The following is a 19,633-nucleotide window of genomic DNA, read 5'->3' on the forward strand; positions in this document are numbered from 1 at the left end:
ACAGTACCACAGTGCTTCAGTTTCAGCTTCACAGTTTGGGATTGTCTGTCAACTCACCATATATATTTTTATTAGCGAGTTTTTATTTTTATCAATTACTAGAAGTTTCAGGCGACCCCATTTGAATTCCAGGCGACCCCACATGGGGCCCCGAGCCCAAGGTTGAAAAACACTGATATATACTAACCTTCTTAATGTCAACCTGGTTACTAACCCACTGTTTTTCTTTTGTTTTGGTCTGTCTGTTTTTTGTCTTCCAGTGCTGTATACAAAGCTGCTGAATACTTGAATTTCCCTTGGTATTAACCCTTTCATGCATGAATTATAAGCACTTTAATCAAGATTTTTTTTCCTGAGTGTTTTTATTCTCCTTTAGGCATGAAAAACAACAATGCAATTTAATTTTTTTTTTTTATAAACCTATTTTTCTTAGAGTTACAAAACTGTCCACTCAGCTGGACATCATGTGTTTAATTTTAGAAGCAAAGAAACATATATTTACTGATATACTGTGGGAAAACAATGAAATAAATGTTTTTTTCCATTATCCATTATTATTATTTATTATAATTTTTAATGCCACTAAGCTGATGTTTTCTCACATTTTAGCATACTCAGATACTAGTTATTACTCAAAAACAAAAACTTTTTGTTAAAAAAAAAAAAAAAAAAAAAAGTTAATTAAAGTCTAATAACAGTTAACATTTTTTTTTACACTCAAAGATGTTAGTGCAGATCAGGTTTATCAAGAACAGCAAAGTTACATTAATGGTGTGAATGTCAGTGTTTGGGATGGCGCATAAGTGTTCACTGTGTCGGCTGATCTGGAACTAAAACAACAAAATCCGTGAAAATACAAGAGAACAGCTTTGATCAGCTGTCCACTGGAGTGAGCACTGTGCATGAAAGGGTTAATAAAGTATCTATCTATCTATCTATCTATCTATCTATCTATCTATCTATCTATCTATCTATCTATCTATCTATCTATCTATCTATCTATCTATCTATCTATCTATCTATCTATCTATCTGTCTGTCTATCTATCTATCTATCTATCTATCTATCTAAGTGATTGATCGCAGTTTATTATGACATATTCCTCAGAATTTTGTGGTTTTTTCTGCGAAAATCATGTATTTTCTTATATTCAATTCACTGATCATCAGTGTTGTGTGTAACGAGTTACAAAGTAATGCTTTATAGTAATGTAACTACTTTTTTCGGGTAAAAAAGTAGTGTAACATGTTACTATTGAAAATTCGGTAACAAAACATAGTTCCTTTTTCAGTTTGGCACAACGTTACTTTTCTTAGGGACATATATGACAAGTATCATGTACATTTTATTCCCTCCAATTTTTTTACGCCCTAAGAATTATGTGCATGCTCCAAGCTGTCGGACATTCTTTTCGATGTAAACGTCCGGTAGTGAAACAGCTGCGCCTGAAAAATAGTTACAGGCTCTCATTTCATTTCGTTTCACTTGATAACTGAACACGAGTTGGACAAAAAATGATAAGCCCTTATGTATTTGGTGTTCACCCATATGCCCATAAGATGTTTGAGGCTAAGTTATTTCATATTGTTTGATACACATCTACCCCTTAAATAATCATCCCAAGTATTATTGTCATTTTGGTGTTATGGTGTGAAAAAGTTCAGTCGTGTTCTTGTGGAACTGTGTGGAACTTCCTTTGTCATTATGTCCTTGTTGTTAAAATACTTTCTTTTGCAGTGATGTGTATACTCAATATTTTGTATGGATTTTACTTGAGTGTTTTAATCTCATTCTAATCTAATCTATTCTATTCTATTCTATTCTAATCTAATCTAATCTAGAGTAATCTAAAATAATCTAATTTAATGTGATCTTATCTTGTTTTATCTTATGTTAGTTATCTTATCTTATCTTATATTATCCTACCTAATCACAGATTTTCCAAATGACAAGAAGCTTGTTTTTAGATAGATTTCTAAATTCATCTCACAAAACAGAAAACACTGTGTAAATGTGCTAGACATTATTAATTCATTGAAGTATTCTTGTTTTCTAAGTACCTTTTCTTCCATGGCCCACAGCAAATTCGACTAAATGTCACCCAGATCAGTAAAGTGAGTATCAGAAAGAACTGAAAATGCAGATTTCTTGGCAGAGGTAGAAGGAAAGCTTCCCTCACTAGAGAACATTTTTGTTGTATTTCTAAAGCTGTGGCTCTCGTACGCTGCATGTTTTTATTGTTATTGTCAGATATTTTCAGGACTGGCAGAGGTTTGAGACGAGAATCGAGCAATCAGAAATCCAATAAACATGTTGTTTTCCATTGTGGATGGTTCAAACTTTTTTCTTTTTCTTCAGAATATTTTATGAACTGTCTTTCTGTTCTCCTGTTTGTCTTTCTCTGCCTATTCACTGTAATTATGGGCAAAGACTGAGGGTAAAGATTCTCTGTCATGTAGGATTTAAGACATGAAGTTAAAGGAGGTCAGACTTTGTGTTCCGTCTTGTTAACAGTAACTTCTGCCTTTGACTTTATGGGAGTTTGTGTGTGTAAATGTGCTGAGAACAGGATAAGGATATTCTTGAGAGAAACGCACTTGTGTGAAGAGGCTCAGTGCCCTGCTGTTTGGCAGAGTGTGTGAGAAAGGTGATGCACTGCTGAGTGTATCAGAACAAACCTCAGCTCTCGACTCCCCCCACTTCACTCTTACAGGGTTGAAGTCAACTATATCGGGACTGCTTTGCAACTCTGGTGACCGCCAAGTATGATACACGACTTCATTCTGCGAGTTTGTAGAAGTGTCTAATTATTATTACCTCTGCTAAGGTGGTTATGTTTTTGCCGGCGTTGGTTTGTCTGTCTGTTTGTCTGTCTGTGTGCAAGATAACTCTAAAAGTTATGGACGGATTTGGATGAAATGTTGATACTGGCACAAGGAACAAATGATTAAATTTTGGTGGTGATTGAGGGGGGGCACTGATTCGCTTTGGTGGAGGTCTGCGCTCACCAAGTGCTTTTCTAGTTACGTCCACCAGAAGGTATTGTGATCACTTCGCTATGTGTGTTTGTTTGCGTGTTTGTTTGTTTGTTTGTTAGCAACTTTTTTTAAAAAAAATATTACAACCATCTTCACCAAATTTTACCCACAGATAGGCCTAGGCCCTGGGACCAACCCATTAAATTTTGGGCCAAGTAGGCCAAAGTTCAAGGTCACGGCAAGGTCACAAAGTCTCAAATTTTCCTATCTCTCATCATTGAGCAATTTTCATAAATTCATAAAAAATTCAAAACAACTCCAATTAGCCTCCAATTTGATCCAACCATAGCTTATAACAATATCTTGTATCTGGCTCAAAATTGTCCACATCCACTGTGGAATGTGGACTCTGTGGACATTTCAATTTAACTTTGAAAATCATTATAACTCAACAAATATTGATTGGAATTTTATATAATTTGACAGACATGACTTGTACCAAACTTCAACTTTTTGTGCTGTATGGAACAACCTTGAAACTGTTTAATTTAAAAAGAAATAGTCAATCCTCACACGCACACTGTTTGGGGTGCTTGGCGGAGGTTTGCGTTCTCTAAACACTTGTTACGTTATATTTTCATCGGGTTTGTTTGTCTGTTAGCAAGATAACTCAAAAAGCTATGGACAGATTTTGAGGAAATTTTGAGGAAATGTTGATGATAGCGCAAGGAACAAATGATTAAATTTTGGTGGTGATTGGGAGGGGGGTGTGAATTTCTTGTTTGTTTGTCTGTCTGTTAGCAAGATAACTCAAAAAGTTATGGAAGGATTTTGATGAAAGTTTCAGGAAATGTTGATACTGGCATAGGGAACAAACGATTAAACTTTGATGATGATCAGGGTTGGGGGAGGGGGGGTTGCGGTTGATTCAGATGGTCAGGTCTCTGTTTAGCAATGTTACGGGTCCTAAAAATGCTGAAAATGAAAGTTGTGATATACAGTATATAAACGCATACATACGTTTATTGAAACAATGCCACAGTGATTGGATGCCATAAATAAAGCTAAGCAACATTAGAGTGTGGGACTTTTAGTTTTTGGCCACACTATATATAATGGGGAGCAATTAGTGAATGTAGTAGCAGCAGTAGTAGTAGTAGTTTATTTGGTCATTAATTACTTTAAACAACAAACAAAAAACAGCATATCCATTGTTCCATATACAATGCGACCAAAATGGTTTAGGCTGAAGTTAAGACTTATTTTGCCTTATTAACCCTCTTTACAATTAACACAATGTTTCCACATGAAAACAAACAAACAAACGAAAAAATTTTCAATGTCATCATTGCTAAATATACAGAAGAGAATACATATTTAATCTATTTCAAGTAAATCATGTCCTTATCTCAACTACCAATATTGATCCTAGTCTTATAAACAAGTATTTTCTTTAGTCAATCCTGAGCTCTATATTGAATGAATGAATGTTTATTTTATTTCAGTTAAGATACAAAACACACACATATAAAAAAAGACAACAAAACAAAACACCTACATATTAAAAAAGAAACAAACAAGCATAAAATTAACACATTTTGTAACTGAAAAAGGAAGAAGCTGAAGCCGGAGGCTTATTTCTGCTTCTCCTATTTACACCCTTAGTCCATGTCCACACCTTAAGTTGCAACAGATAAATACTTAAACTTAAATTATGCTACATTCAGTGTAATAAGTTATTTTGTAAACATATTACTCTCATAGCCCTTCATAATTTGACCAATTAAATTCTTTTTGAAACTCAACAGTGAGCTACACAATTTCACTTCATCCTTCAATTCGTTCCATAGCTTGACACCAATAACTGAAACACTGTGATATTTAACGTTTGTTCTTACTTTACACTTTTCAAACACAAACATCCCTCTTAAATTATAATGTCCTTTTCTTAACTTAAAGATTTTCTGAATACAAAAAGGAAGGTTTTTACTTTTTACTATTACTATTTTTAAATACTGGTTAATTTGTACGTCTTTTTAAAAGTTGTAATTGTTTTTGACTGTTTGACTCAATCTTCTGGGCCATTCCAAAGATTAACCCCTCTAACAGAAATACATCTACTTTTTTTATCTGTTCTTGCCTTAGCTTTTTTAAAAATGCAGGTTCCTCTGAGGCTGTGCTGACTTTTCGTACATTTAAACATGGTACTGTCCTGAAAAAAATCTAACAAAAACAATAGTCATGTAAATAGTATGTTCTTCTTAGAAACTGTTAATTAGGCATTCATGACTATGACAAGTGGGACAGGCTAATACGAGGACACACTTTCTAATGGAGATCCACTGTGGAATTATCTATAAATATGTTTTGTCAAACAGAAACCTCCAAAGTCTGACTCAACATCAAGCTAGCTGTCAATCAAAACCTATACAGTGAACATGGACGGCACCCACCCACCCACCAGTGACTCCCAGTGTCCACAACCTTAGTTATAGCCTACGTATAAGTAAACATTATAAAAGTTACATAAGAATTCAAATAGGTGTATTATGTAAGAATTCATTTCCTATGCAGTTGTCATGAACAGAGACAAATCTGTTTTGTATACAAGGATGTGGACATGTTTAGTGGAGGTAGCCTCTAGTGGTCATTAATGGAACTGCAGAGTTTCGCACAAAGGTTAACACTGCCTTCATTTATCGGCTTTGGAAGTTGATCTCTGCTAGAGTTAACCCTTTATCGGGCAAGTGACAATTTTTGTTAATTTCCACACATATTTCAAGACAGTGACGGCAACAGTTCCAGTGGGGCAACAATCTCAGGTCCAATGTGGTCTACAGGGTCTGTAAGGTCCACCTCTGCATGAACAGTGAGTGTACCTGCTTTGTTAGGTACTATGAAGTAATGGTACTAATGTAAGGAATGATGTTCAAAGGGAGAATGTGGATGTGGACAGGGGTCTGGATCAGCACTTATGTTGGTCTAATGTTCTAAAATACATGTTCCTTTCACCTTACATGTGTTTTTCTTGTGTTTATTTTAAACATAGTTGTTGGTTTTTTGTCGCTTATGGGTAAGGAATCATATATGGTCACTTGATTAACCTTAAATTCTTACATAACAATAAAAATTTTTGAAAAAATTCACAAAAGTCTAATAAAGTCTTGTTACATCCTCCAATAACACACTAACTTTGAAATTTTGACTTTCAGAGTTTTTCTATGAGTGCCCTATAAAGGGTTAAATTTCATATGTCTATATTTAATATTTACCTGAAACATGTTCCTTAATTAGTATCACTAAGAAAACGTCCTTTGACATAGTTAACATTGTTTATTATTTTCTTATACTACTACATTGTACTTATTTAAATATCTACATTAAATTAGTCACTGGATTGTTTCCCCTTTACATTAAAGTTGAAAAACGTAATTTTTAGTTCTTAATTTTTTGCGTTCAGTTTCCTTTTTAGTGCTGACCACAACCATAGATCCTGTATTTGGGTGCTTCTATAAAACTGGTCCCTAAAAATAGCACAGAGGGGCTAAACCTTCAAACCAGACGTAGACTAATGTTATGAAGCAAGTCTGAAAGCACTTTGGGTCTATTTTAAAAATAAATATTTACTGCGATAAAAGAGAATCTATTTTTCAGATAAAACATATTTTTCTATTATTTTTATATAAAAATCCGTATGTAACAGTAAAAAGGACACGCTACTATTTTTTCGAGTATCTTTTTATTCTCTCACAGATACATTTTGGGAATCGAACTAATGATGCAAAAGGCAGAGTGTTTCACAAAAATGACCTCTGTTGCAAAATGTGTTTAAATGCGCAGGTTCCGCATGTAACACCAGTGGACACAAAACCTGGAATGAGACTGAGATTCATAAAAAAAAACCCACATGTCTGGATTAGAAAAACCACTAGGATCGACAAATTTAACTCAGTGTCTTTATTTTTAATGGTATATAAGACCATTTACAGCCATGTTTTTAGATCAAATGCACTGACACCCTGGTAGCTTTTCATGTCCCAATTTTGGTCCTATTTTTGGCCCCAGTATTTGATTAAAAATTCATTCATTTTGGGATGGCTCAGAGCAAGAGTATAATTTTTTTACATTCATCTGAGGTCACCATTAGGTACATCCTGGGTCTAAAAAAGCTGGCAAAGTGCCAGGTACCAAAATGAACGCTATGCGGTCATGGCCACAAGGGTAGAAAATAGAATAGAATAGAATAGAATAGAATAGAATAGAATTGAATTGAATTGAATTGAATTGAATAGAATAGACTTTATTTTCCATTTGCACAGATACATCGCAGTACATGTACATTGGAATTGTTGTGCGTTTCCCTGAGTCATGGAATCCAAAGAAAAAACATGAACAAAAACAGAAACAAAACAGAAACGCAGCTAAAACATATAAAAACAGTTCTTGCACAGACAAACACAAATACACACTTGTAAAATAGAGCACTGATCAGAAAAAAGTAATAATAATAATGAAAGTACTGCAAGGTAAACACATGATGATAAGAACATGATGAAGATGAACCTAAGTAGATTCATAAGCTCTGAATGAAATAATAATACACTAATATGATATCACTAGTAACTAACTTTATTTTATTGTTTGCTGTATTTCCTTGTTAACTTTTACGTCCTTCAGATGAGGTTTGTGCTACAAAACCTCATATGAGTTTGTTTCTGAGACAGAGACGTGTCTTAAACAACTCCAATTTTCTTCTGATCAGTGTCTATGAAATGATATTTTATTGTCAGAATGTTCAGATCTTGTGCAGCTTCTAGAAAATGGGTTGAAATTTTACTTGAGTGACTTAAGCTTTAAAGAATCAGTCAAAATGTATGTATCCACCTTCACTTTTGCCATTGAAATAAATGGAGCAGGACTTGCCACTAGTCTCCTTAAAGGGGGAGGGACAGTAGAGATAACCACATGACAACGAAACAGGAAGTCAGTCTGCAGCGAACCTTCCCCCGTGTGATGTCACAGAAATAATATCATGTGACTTCGGTTATATTCTTGGTCTCGGTGCAGTAACAGGACAAGGTTTATACTTATTCTTACGCCGTTCGAATTTACCGGATGTCCCAGTGTACCTGAACTCACCTTTTATATGATGTTGTGTGTGTGTTCACGTACGTCTGAACAATATATTATAAATGACTCCAACGGACGCACAAAACCTGTCAGCCTTTCTTTTAAAGCAAGGTTACGGTCCACCTCCGTCTCCTCCACATGATGCTTTGTACCCTATAAATCTTTGAGTGTGACATGACTGGAAAGCGAGCCGGTCATGATGCTGAGTGCTGGAATATTCCACACGGCTGCTTCTCAGAAACGTAAGAATGTAAGTGCGGTCTAGAGAAGCAATGAATGATGCAAAGTGGAAAAGAGGCCGGCACACTCTTAATAGTCCCTCCTACGTTCTGCTTGTATCGCGTTAACTACAAGAGTATTACTTCAAAAGGAGGTCAAGAACGAGGCAGTCGCTGCTACGGTATCCTTTATTTGCTGCCCTTTTGTTTTATGGACCTTGAGCTGAAAGAGCCCAGGAGATATGTGCCATCTCTGCATGTTAACAGTTCTGTTTGTTTTACCCACCTGCTCTGCATCCCATGTTCTCTAGTCTCAACAATTTGTTTACCTCGGCTTAACCTTTAGTCAGCAAAACAGGCATTTCCTGTGCATATGTGTATCTGTTTACATGTCTCTATAGCTGGCAGAAGTTCCTACCCTTTCTCTGGTGGTCTAACTGGGTAGTTTGTCTCATACTACAGGGGAGGAAGTCTCACCATCAATTATAGATTTTGCTGACTGGGAAGAAACGCCTTTGCATGTGCAGACACACCAACAAACGCTTACGTATGCCAGCGTACATTTATTCACGTGGAGATCTGAGGAGAAACTTCTGGATTCTGTTCCTGTAGAACAGGGGTGTCAAACTCATTTTAGTTCAAGCTCAAATTAATCTCAAGTGGGCAGGACCAGTAAAACAAAAGCATAATAACCTGTAAATAATGACGACTCCAAATTTTTCTTTTTGTTTTAGTGCAATCAAAATTGAATTGTGAAAATATGTACATTTACAAACTATCCAAACAAAAATGATGTGAATAACCTGAAAAAACTGGAATTTCTTGAGAAAAATAAGTGCAATTTTAACAATATTACACCTCAACTTACCATTTATACATGCATATTACAGATTGGATCTACAAAGGCACAAAATATTTAACCTGCTAAGATCCAGTTATGGGTTTTCTGTCTATATTTGTGGATAGGGATGTGACGATTACCGGTATAATGATAAACCGCGGTAAAATTGCAGACGGTTAGTATTACCATTTAAATTCTAATTATCATGATAACCGTGTTTGATTACCACACATTTAGGGGAAAAAACCCATGTAAAGGTTTGGTTTTATATCAAATATTTGAGTATAGTTTTAATTTATTACAATTTTAATTTTATATACACAGCAAAAATTGGAGAGTTGAAATTTCAGGGTTAAACATTTGAGAGTCAATTTTCACTCTCAAAGTGTAGTTTTAACTCAGTGTGAGTTAAATGTCACTCAGAGTTGGGGTTAATGAAAAGAGTTAGTCAAGCCTGTGGAAATTAACTCAGGAGAAGTGTTGTTTTGCGTCTCTCCAGTGTTAATTTGCCTGGCCCCTGCATTTCAAACCAGGTGAGCCTGTGCAATTTCTATCAGACTGTCACTGTCAGAGAGAAAAAAAGAGGAAAAATACATTTTCTACAAAAAAAAATGCATCAGCTTTCTTTGAATCATCCTGTTCACATTGAATTTTACGTCATTTTTAATGGATTCACTTTTTTATGATTAAAATTAACACTACTTTCAGAGTGAAAATTAAGTAAAATGAGTGTTATTTTTGTTACTTTCATGGTGTTAATTTAACTCTGTTTGAGTTAAAGGAGAAACTCTGACAGTGTAAATAATAAATCCATATGGGTTAATTTAACCCAGGTCAGTGAGCTTATGAAGTGTGGCTGTGGCTCAGTTGGTAGAGCGGGTCGTCCAATGACCAAAGGGTCAGCGGTTCAAGTCCTGGCTCCTATCGACTATCCATGTGTCGAAGTGTCCTTGGGCAAGACACTGATGTCACTGTATGAGAGTGTGTGAATGTGAGGAATTGTAAAGCGCTTTGGGCACCATGAAGGTGTAGAAAATGCGCTGTATAAGTTCAGTCCATTTATGAACTGTTGTGTTAATAGTTAAATCAGTCAGTGTTAAGTTAACTCAGGTTTCTGAGTTAAAAAGGCAACTCTGGCATAGTGTTAAATAATTAACTCCAATGAAAATGTTAATTTAACTCTGTAAAGTGTGGACCTATACAAACTCTGAAAAAGAGGTAAAATCAACTCTGTGGGAGTTGATTCAACTCTCCAATTTTTGCTGTGTACCTAATATTTGGAACCAATTTTCACTTTTATTTGTATTTATTTATTTGTTTGTTTGTTTGTTTGTTTGTTTTTATTATTATTATTTTATTTATTCATTTATTTTATATTCACTTTTAAAGTCTCTGAAAAGATTTGTTAAGCACCTTTGTGTTATTTATGCAATAAATTATATAAATTTTTCAAATCGGATTTTTTTTATTTTTTTGTGTGTGTGTGTTTTGTCCTTTTATGTTGATATAGTAGGTTAAAGTGAAAAAAATAAAAGGCAGTTGACATAAATGAAGTTGTGCTGGAAAAAAAAGGATACCAAACATGGGTATAGTAAACATTTGTTTATATAGTATTCATTCATTCATTTTCTGAACCCGCTTTATCCTCACTAGGGTCACGGGGGTCGCTTGGAGCCTATCCCAGCTACATAGGGGTGAAGGCGGGGTACACCCTGGACAAGTCGCCAGTTCATCGCAGGGCTGAACTCATCGTTTATATAGTATATAAAGGCAAAATCAAAAGTACTGAAAAAACGGCCAAAATAGGCTCAGACCACTAAGGGTTAGACCTATATTTTTCAGTGTTCTGATGGTCTGTCTCTCTTCTATGGTTAATTGCCTTTTCCTCTTTTCCATTTTTATATTAACACACTACTTTCTGCAGTACAATACTGTTCAAATAATGCTCCTAACGGTATGGTACCAAAGTGTGTTCCAGCACTACTTTTCTGCAGACACAGGGGGTTGGACGGAATTCACAAACGTTGGGACACCTGTAGGAATTGGTAGCACCAACTTTCCAGGCTTGATCAACCTCTATTGCTGCAGAACTGCTTTAAGTTGTTAACCCATTTCTTGTTCGCCTTTTTGTATAATTCTGAAATGTACATTATTTTTCAGTTTTGTTTAACCTTACCTTTTTTTTTTTTTTTACCTCTGGCAGTTCACCACTTACCTTTGTACCATTTCAAGCTGTTCATTGGACTTGAACTGCTTGAATTTCAATACAAAACTGGAAAAATTGGGGTGTTTTAAAAATTTTGACCGGTAGTGTATATTATTATGGACAGAGGCAGAAAAGCCAGGTGTAGATTACTGCACAAAGTGAGAATTTTATTTTCCTTGGTCAGGATATGTACAGTCAGTCCAGCTTGGATTTACAAGTCTGGCAATTAATACTGAACAAACAATAACTCAAACTATGAATTATGAAAGAGCTGCAGCAGCTTGGTATTAAAATGGGAAGACCCTTTCAGAGCTATTGAAATATAATTTTAATTTAGATAATGAAGTTTTAGGATGACTTGTTTTAGTATTAAGTAGTTATTGTCTTAACATAGAATTCTTATGTTTAATCTGTTTTATTTCAAATGTCTGTTGGTGTACTCCTTCAACATTGCAATCCTAGTAACACTTGCAGCAAAATATGACGGTCTCATTTTTTGCGTTGTCTTGTTCCTGTAAAGATGTTGTGAGCCAAACTGAGATAAATCCACAAACTAGACTTTATGCTCTGATGAATATTTATTTACCAGTGATTACACATACGACGCAAACCTAATTGTATTAAGAGACAGATGACTGAAATGAAAGAGTCGAACAGCACTTCACCCAGATGTGACGTCAGGACTTCGGCTTCTTAAAAACACAAAAAAGTGGAGATAACTTTGATCCCACTGCTTTCATTCAGCCTCTTCCGTAGATCACAGGTGACACATCTGCACTCGTCTGCATCGCTATTCAACTCTAATCAATACGGACGGATCTGCAACCAAAAAAAAAAAAAAAAAAAAAAAGAAAAGCTCATGAGGAAAGCTGAACCTTTCACTCTTTTCCCTTCACCTCCATGATGTCACATCCTGTTTGTTTCTCTCACCGCTTCAATAAAGGAACCAGTCTTCCTACAGAGCCATTCCACTCAGCTTTTCTTCCCACCAGTGTTTTTTCTCACAGAATCAGTGCCTCCTTCTGTCCAGACCACCCCCCACCCTTTCTGCTGCTTCATCTCACATCACCCCCCCCCCACACACACACACACACACACACACACACACTCCTTTTCAAAAACAACATCTCTCATCACTGCACACTTGTACTCTTTGAGAGCGTCCTCCCTCCCCGTACGACTCTTGGTCCATCACACGTTTTTTTTCTCAGGAAGTGTTTTATTTAGAGCAGATTAATTAATTAGATACAGTATCAGAGGCATGGCCATTCTTAGCTCGGGCCGATCGACGTCCCTGAGGCTGACGGCGTGAGAAGGCGTGTTTGTGCGAATCCACACAGCGACAACAATCAGTGTATTTATAGGATTTGCAGGTGCGGTAATTGGACTCGTCAAAAAATGTATATTTTCCGTATAGGAAAATGTGTGTGGGGGGATGTGCATGTGTTATATAAGAAGAAATAACCGGCTTTATCTCCTCGTGTCGGTAACAGGGTTATGTTTGTTGGTATCTCCCCAAATAAGCCACTGTGTTTCATTAGTAATTCTTGTCTTAACACCCTCCTCTTTCTCTCTCCCCCTCTTCATGTTTTGCCTCCAGGGCCCGATCTCAACACAAGTACAAAGCAGCGAGCGATGAGGAAGAAAGAAAAGAAGTGTTTGTCCAATCAGAGATGCAGATGGCCGCTGAAGACATGAGCACCAGCCAATCTGGCGCCGGGATGATTTTTGCTCGCCAGCTTCTACACAACAAATCAAATGTGACCCACAATTAAACAATTATTACAGTTTACCTAGACAAACATACTGCCAATGAAGAGATACAACTCCTTTATAAGCTCGTTTGTACTTCTGATCTGATCCGAAGTCTGACTCTAAACTACGCTAAGGAGAAGCTAAACCGTTCAACATGCTGTGACCACACCTCAACGAAAGCATACGCAAACCCTCAAGTCATTGCAAAAACAAACCCTTACTCGCAACTGAGATTGGAATTGGTCCGTTTGAGTCAATGTTAGATGGTAGGCGTCTCTGGTCGGCTTTCTCCAATGGATATTTTGACACCATCCCAAATGGCCCAGAGGACAGGAGCGAGACGACAGACACATAAAGTAACAGGAGGTTCTTCTTCATCGGCGGTCCTGTCCACAGCCAGCTCCTTCCTCTGCTGGCTCGCCCTGCTGTCAATAATCCGGTTGCCAATGGTAACAGCTGACTGCTGGCTCATTGAAGGGGAGAAAGGCTTTGTGTGGCTGGCCATCTGCAGCATGAACCAGCCGCCTTATGAGGCCATCCCCGCCCACATTAACAGGTAAGAAAACACACACCAGCTCCTTTTCCACCACATACCCACAAACCTTTATTACCACGGATTTATTTACCTGGGTATAATATTTCCTGGTAATCTTCATGCTCTGTGTTTCTACCTCAAAGTTCCTGAAAATGTATTGAAATGCGGCTCAGTCCCGTTGAAGTCCTGCTGAACTTCCTTTGAGTGTATTGGGTAAATTGGTTCATAGAGGTCCAGGCTGTTTTGAGTGTACGGGGGAGGGGTGGGGGCTGAAAAGTTCATAGCCTGACTAAGAAAGAGTTATTGCACAGCAATGAAACTTGGCATACATTAAATTCAACCATTCCTGATACTAACTGCATGGCTTCCTTCCAGATAAACCCACAATGGATAAATAATTTAGGACTTTGAAAAGTAGTAGTACAGACATTTCATGAAAATGCTTGCTTTTCACCCCTCCCTCGTCCTCCCTACCCCTCTTGAATTCAGAGTCCCAGTTTTGCACAGTTGATAAAGCTGGAGCATCATCCCCTATAGCAACCATGTCAGCATGAATGTCCTTGGGGGCTAACCCCTTTTTCTGCAGACATTTGATAAGACGCACCGTGCCACGGATGGTTCACGAAATGTCTCTAGTACTACTTTTCAAAGTCCTAATTTATCCAATGTGGGTTTATCTAGAAGGAAACCATGCAAACAGTATCAGAAGAGGTTGAATTTAATGTATGCTGAGTTTCATTGCTGTGGATTAACTCTTTCTTAGTCAGGCTGTGAACTTTTCAGCCCCCCCCTGGTATTTGCTGACTACACTCTTTAACCCAGGGGTGTCAAACACGCGGCCCAGGGGCCAAATCCGGCCCCCCAAAGGGTCCAGTACAGCCCTTGGGATGAATTTGTGAAATGCTCAAATTACACAAAGATATAAAGCTGCGGGAGACTTTCATCACCAATTCTTTCTGTGATTACTCACCTGAATCTCTTCCCTCACGGTGAACAATTTCAAAGTGTACTCCACCATAAACAAACCACTTGTTTGCAAACAAAGCTGGTAGGTAACTTGGGCATCTTCAGAATTTTGTTGCGACATGCATTGTGGGAAGTGGAGGTTCGCACAGCCTTCTGGCAGCGGCAGTGCAACCAAATGACATCATATGGCTGCAACAAACATGATGTGGAAACGGCTGAAATGCAGAAACAGCTGGTGGGAAGCGGCACTCCAGGAGGCTGCTTGAACCTCTGCTTCCCACAATGCACGTTGTGACAAAATTCCAAAGATGCCCAAGTTGATGAAAAATTGGTGATAAAAGTCTCCCGCAGCTTTAACACTCATTTTAGTTCAGGTTCCACTTACAGACCAATATGATCTCAAGTGGGTCAAATACGACCAGAATATCCAATCAATACTCACAGCTCCACATTTTTCTCTGTGTAAATGTATTTAAACCAAAACAAAGTATAATTTAGCAAAAAAATGTGAATTACCTGAACAAATATGAACAACCTAAAATGTCTTAAGAGAAGTACAATGCAGTGGCGGCTGCTCGTCTTTCAGAGAGCAGAGGCTCATTGTCGGCTTACATAAAAAAATGGTCAAGTTATTTAAACATAAATTCGTCCCTCCATTCCTTTTTAAGAAAATGGTCAGTGACCTTATCGTACCAAGTAAACAAGAAAACGCTGAAATTATGTTAAATTGAAACAAGGAAGTACAAAGAGTGTGTTTTATTTACAGTGCAAGAAATGAACAAGTAATTTCATAGTGGTTTCTCTCGATTTCACAGCAGAATGTGCGACGGTATTAAACTGAACTGTGTCAGTGAAGGAGTAGATCTGAAAACAGCTGTCAATCAAATGGGATTCAGCCTTTCGACTGATCCTCCAATCAACACATGGAAGCCCAGCGTCCAGCCCAGCTGAGCTCCGCCCACAGCTCCATTCACCCCCAGAGACGCTGAGCGTCTGGGGGCGGGACAACATCGTGGCATTTATCCAATTACCGACCAGTTTTGAGGCAATGAAAAAAACTGTTCCACTCAGTCCCATATAAGTGCATGGACGCTGAGCGTCTACAGGCAAATGCACTGAGCAGAGATCGTATGAGAAAACAGCACAACGGGAATGTATGAGAAGTGAACAACATTGAGTCCCTTGATTTGTGATAAAACTGATTCTGAACAAACTCATCTGTGAGATGAACGTGTTCTAAGACATTTGTAATCAATGAAATGTCAACACAACCATCCATATTTAACCATTTAATTTTTGTAATTTTAGGGGAAGCCGAGCTTCCCTTACAGTCTATGAGAAATCGCCTCTGGTACAACTGTACCAATATTCTGTCTGTTTTTAAATGTTTTGTGTATTTGAAGATCCACTGTGATCTGTAGGTTGTAATGTACCTGTGTAAATGATGAACTGAAGCAGAATATTGTTAAAATTACACTTATTTTTTCAGTTTGTTCATGTTATTCACGTGTTTTTAAAGGATACTCTGCAGATGTAAACATTTTCATAACATAATTGTACTTTTTTCACTCTAAAACACAGAGAAAAGTTTGGAATTGACATTATTTATATATTATTATGTTATTATTTTACTGGGCCAGCCCACTTCAGATCAGAAGTGGCTGAATGTGGCCCCTGAATTAACACGAGTTTGACAGCCCTGCTTTAACACAGACGGACAAACACACGATTGCAATGCACTCGTAGGAGTGAGACAAATACACTCAGCTTAGCTTGAGCTGAATAATGTCTTTTCGTCAAATGGATGTTGTTGTTGTCCACTTCTCTTAGCCTCACCTCTTTTGCTTTATTTTCCAAATGATCAAAACACAAACAAAGTGAAGTTTGTAGAAATGGAATAAACACCTTTGCAGACACTCACTGGTTATACTGGTTGAACATGAGTGTGTTCCAACAATCCATATTCTTCAGCACAATTCTGGGGGAATCTGAAAAGTCCTGTCCCCTTCAAACGAACTTTTTTCAGGTGAAGTTTGGGGTCGAGGGAAAGTTTTTTTACCTGGATAATTTTGGTACAAACACGCTGAGGTTTTTCAAAGTTCCTAGTAAAGTAAAAGTTCCTGTATTGGAAAAGGGGCTACAAAGACCTTTTCCTGCATCATGTTTTACTCTTTTTGCTTTGCCAAACATGCTAAATTTCTCTCAACAGCACTATTGTCGATCTGAGGCTGAATGAGAACAAGATCCGGTCGGTTCATTACTCTTCGCTCAGCCGCTTTGGTAACCTCACCTATCTAAACCTCACCAAGAATGATATCAGCTACGTGGAAGATGGGGCATTTTCAGCACAATTTAACCTGCAGGTAGGTGACTGCTAACACTAAACACAATCATGCAGGTATTTTGCAGCACCCCCCACCCCCCCACGGAATATCAAGAGCTCAGATTCAACACAAAACTTCAAATCACTACTCAAAACTCACCTGTTCAAACTTTCATTTTTCTTGAGCCTCTTTTTTTTCTGTCTGTTCTTTTTGTTTTGTTTGTTTGTAAAGCTTCTTTGAGTCTCCAAAAAAGCGCCATATAAGTGTGATGTATTATTATTATAATTATTATTTCTACACACTGGCATGAAGCAAGTGCAGGTGGGTTCTGGGGTTTTGTGACAAACATAGAGTAGTATCTGAGATTAACACTCACTAAGCCCTGAATGTTTTTGGAGGATAGAATAGACCAAAAAGTCATGGTTCATGTGTCACAGATTTCGAATACGCAACAAGACAAAATAATCTTACTTATTCCTTAGAAATAAAACAGGTCGTAAGAAGGCATGGAAGAAAACAAAAAAACAAAACTTATACATATACATGACTTCATTTGCACATTCAAAAAGGGGTGGAAGGAAGTCTGATTTATTTAATCCCACCCCTTTTCCACACAACAGTTTGTTCTTTAGCGTCCTATCAGCAAAATATATGAAAAGTCAAGTCCTTTAGATCTTTTGTAAGTAATTAACGTCACTTATCCTCACATACACATCCATACTGACATATCAGAAAAGTAAATAAATAAATACACAAGTATATACATACATATATAAGTCCTTGAAGGCAACACAAATGAATACACAATAAAAAATAAACAATAAGACAAAGTACACAACAATAGCAATCAAATAAAACTTAACCATCAATAAAGGCACAAAGAACAAACAAAATCAGACGAGACAGAATATTAATGTAACAAAAGTATTAGGACCCTCTATCTTTGTACTGGGATCAGATTATCTGTTTATATACACGACAAAAAAAATGTTAAGGGTATTTTTTTTGTGTGTGTCTGGTTTTTTTTTGTCATTTTTACCATTTGTAAATAAAACTATGTCTGATCATTAAAAAAATGTGTTTGAATTCAGTTCACACATAAAAAAGTAAAAAGCGTTGTGCAAGAATCCCAACTTAAAAAAAAAAATAGCCCAAAAATTAAAAATATCCTTAACTTTTTGTTTGGAGTGTACCAGTTTAAATTGATGGATATTTTGGCGTTGCTTGTGTTGGATGTCCAGACTGTTCCAAAGTTACACATATTCATACAGACACACAAAAACGTTTACGAGTGGTTTGAAATTTTGGTAATGTAAAGTCTCCAAAACTTCTCTGATAATGAGTACTCTCCCGAATTGTGAAGCTTTTTTTTTTTTGTCTATTACTTGGTAGTAATTTATGAATGCTTTGATGTATAATATTTTGCAAGGTTGCGGATTTTTAACAGTTTTAACTGAATAAACAGATGATGGGTGTGTTCTAGAAATCCAGCCATGTGTATGATCCGTACAGCCCGTTTCTGTTATATGACTAATGAATTAATGATGATTGGATCACTTTTCAAAGCACGACAGTGGGAGGTACACAATAAGACTGATGAATTTTAAAAATATTATTTTCTTGGCTGAAAATTCTGGCATTCAAATTCATATTTCTGTTTTTCTTTCTCAGAACTCTAACCAGTTTACAAGTCCCCCTTTAGTGGAAACTGAAGTGTGTTCATAATAAATTCTACTTATTTAATAAATCTTTGAATTTTCTCCGCCAGGTTACATAATCGAATATTACTTTTACTCAGACTAATCTCAAATATAGTGTCTGAGCTAACTGAACATACATATTTTCTGTAAATGTGTTCCTTTCACTTTTGGCAGTCTATATTTAAATTTCTTTCTGATGTAACAGGGTCTCATATTGAACCTGAGGCAACAATTGCAATATTTGGCATTACATCATATTCTTTTCATTTTAACCCGTTCATGCACAAATTACGAGACCCTTAATCAAAATTTTTTTCCTGAGTTTTTATTCCTCTTTAGGCATGAAAAAAACATTGCGATTGAAAATTTTCTTCTGAAAAATAAATAAAAAATAAATATAGAAAAAAAAATTATTCAAAATTAAAAAAAAAAAAAAAAAAATACATAAAAGAAAAAAAATAATGAAAAAAAAAAAAAAATCTTATGAACCTATTTTTCATGAAGTTGAAAAAATTTCCACTCAACTGGACACCACACGTTTAATTTTTGACGCACAGAAACATGTATTTACTGATAAATTGTGTGAAAACTATGGAGAGGGCTTGTGATTCTGGGGGTTTATGCTCAGGAGAGATCTACATAATGTAACCAATTCATGTCAGAAAAGATATGTAGTGTCTTAAAACTTTAATAAAGATATGTGTAAAAAAAAACAACAACAAAAAAACAAAAAAAACAACAAAAACAACAACAAAATCCATGAATTTGTTACCATTCATTCATACAAGACAACAGCTGTAGAAGAGCTGTCCACTGGAGTGACCACTGTGCATGAAAGGGTTAACCAAAAATTGAAAAATCTAATTGCCTTCACCACTCTTCTAGCTCATAGACTAATAATACTTAAATGGAAAGATAAACAACCTCCGACATTTAAATCTTGGTTTCTGGATCTTTTACATCATTTAACATTGGAAAAA

At 36.5% G+C, this 19,633-nt stretch overlaps 1 protein-coding gene across 3 annotated transcripts in view; it reads left to right on the plus strand.

The window, feature by feature from the left end:
* Positions 1-19,633, plus strand: part of LOC115429518 (protein ELFN1-like) — a 227,473-nt gene that overhangs the window by 191,977 nt on the left and 15,863 nt on the right. For 2 of the 3 annotated variants that reach the window (XM_030149062.1, XM_030149054.1), the window contains 2 exons: positions 12,974-13,684; positions 16,839-16,992. In XM_030149062.1, the coding sequence (XP_030004922.1) occupies positions 13,392-13,684; positions 16,839-16,992 (447 nt within the window). In that variant the 5' untranslated portion in view covers positions 12,974-13,391. Of the gene's footprint in view, positions 1-12,706; positions 12,747-12,973; positions 13,685-16,838; positions 16,993-19,633 lie in introns of those variants that run through there. The other variant, XM_030149071.1, reaches the window with a different exon arrangement.

Source organism: Sphaeramia orbicularis, chromosome 1 (assembly GCF_902148855.1).
Source record: "Sphaeramia orbicularis chromosome 1, fSphaOr1.1, whole genome shotgun sequence".
NCBI classification, from domain to species: domain Eukaryota; kingdom Metazoa; phylum Chordata; class Actinopteri; order Kurtiformes; family Apogonidae; genus Sphaeramia; species Sphaeramia orbicularis.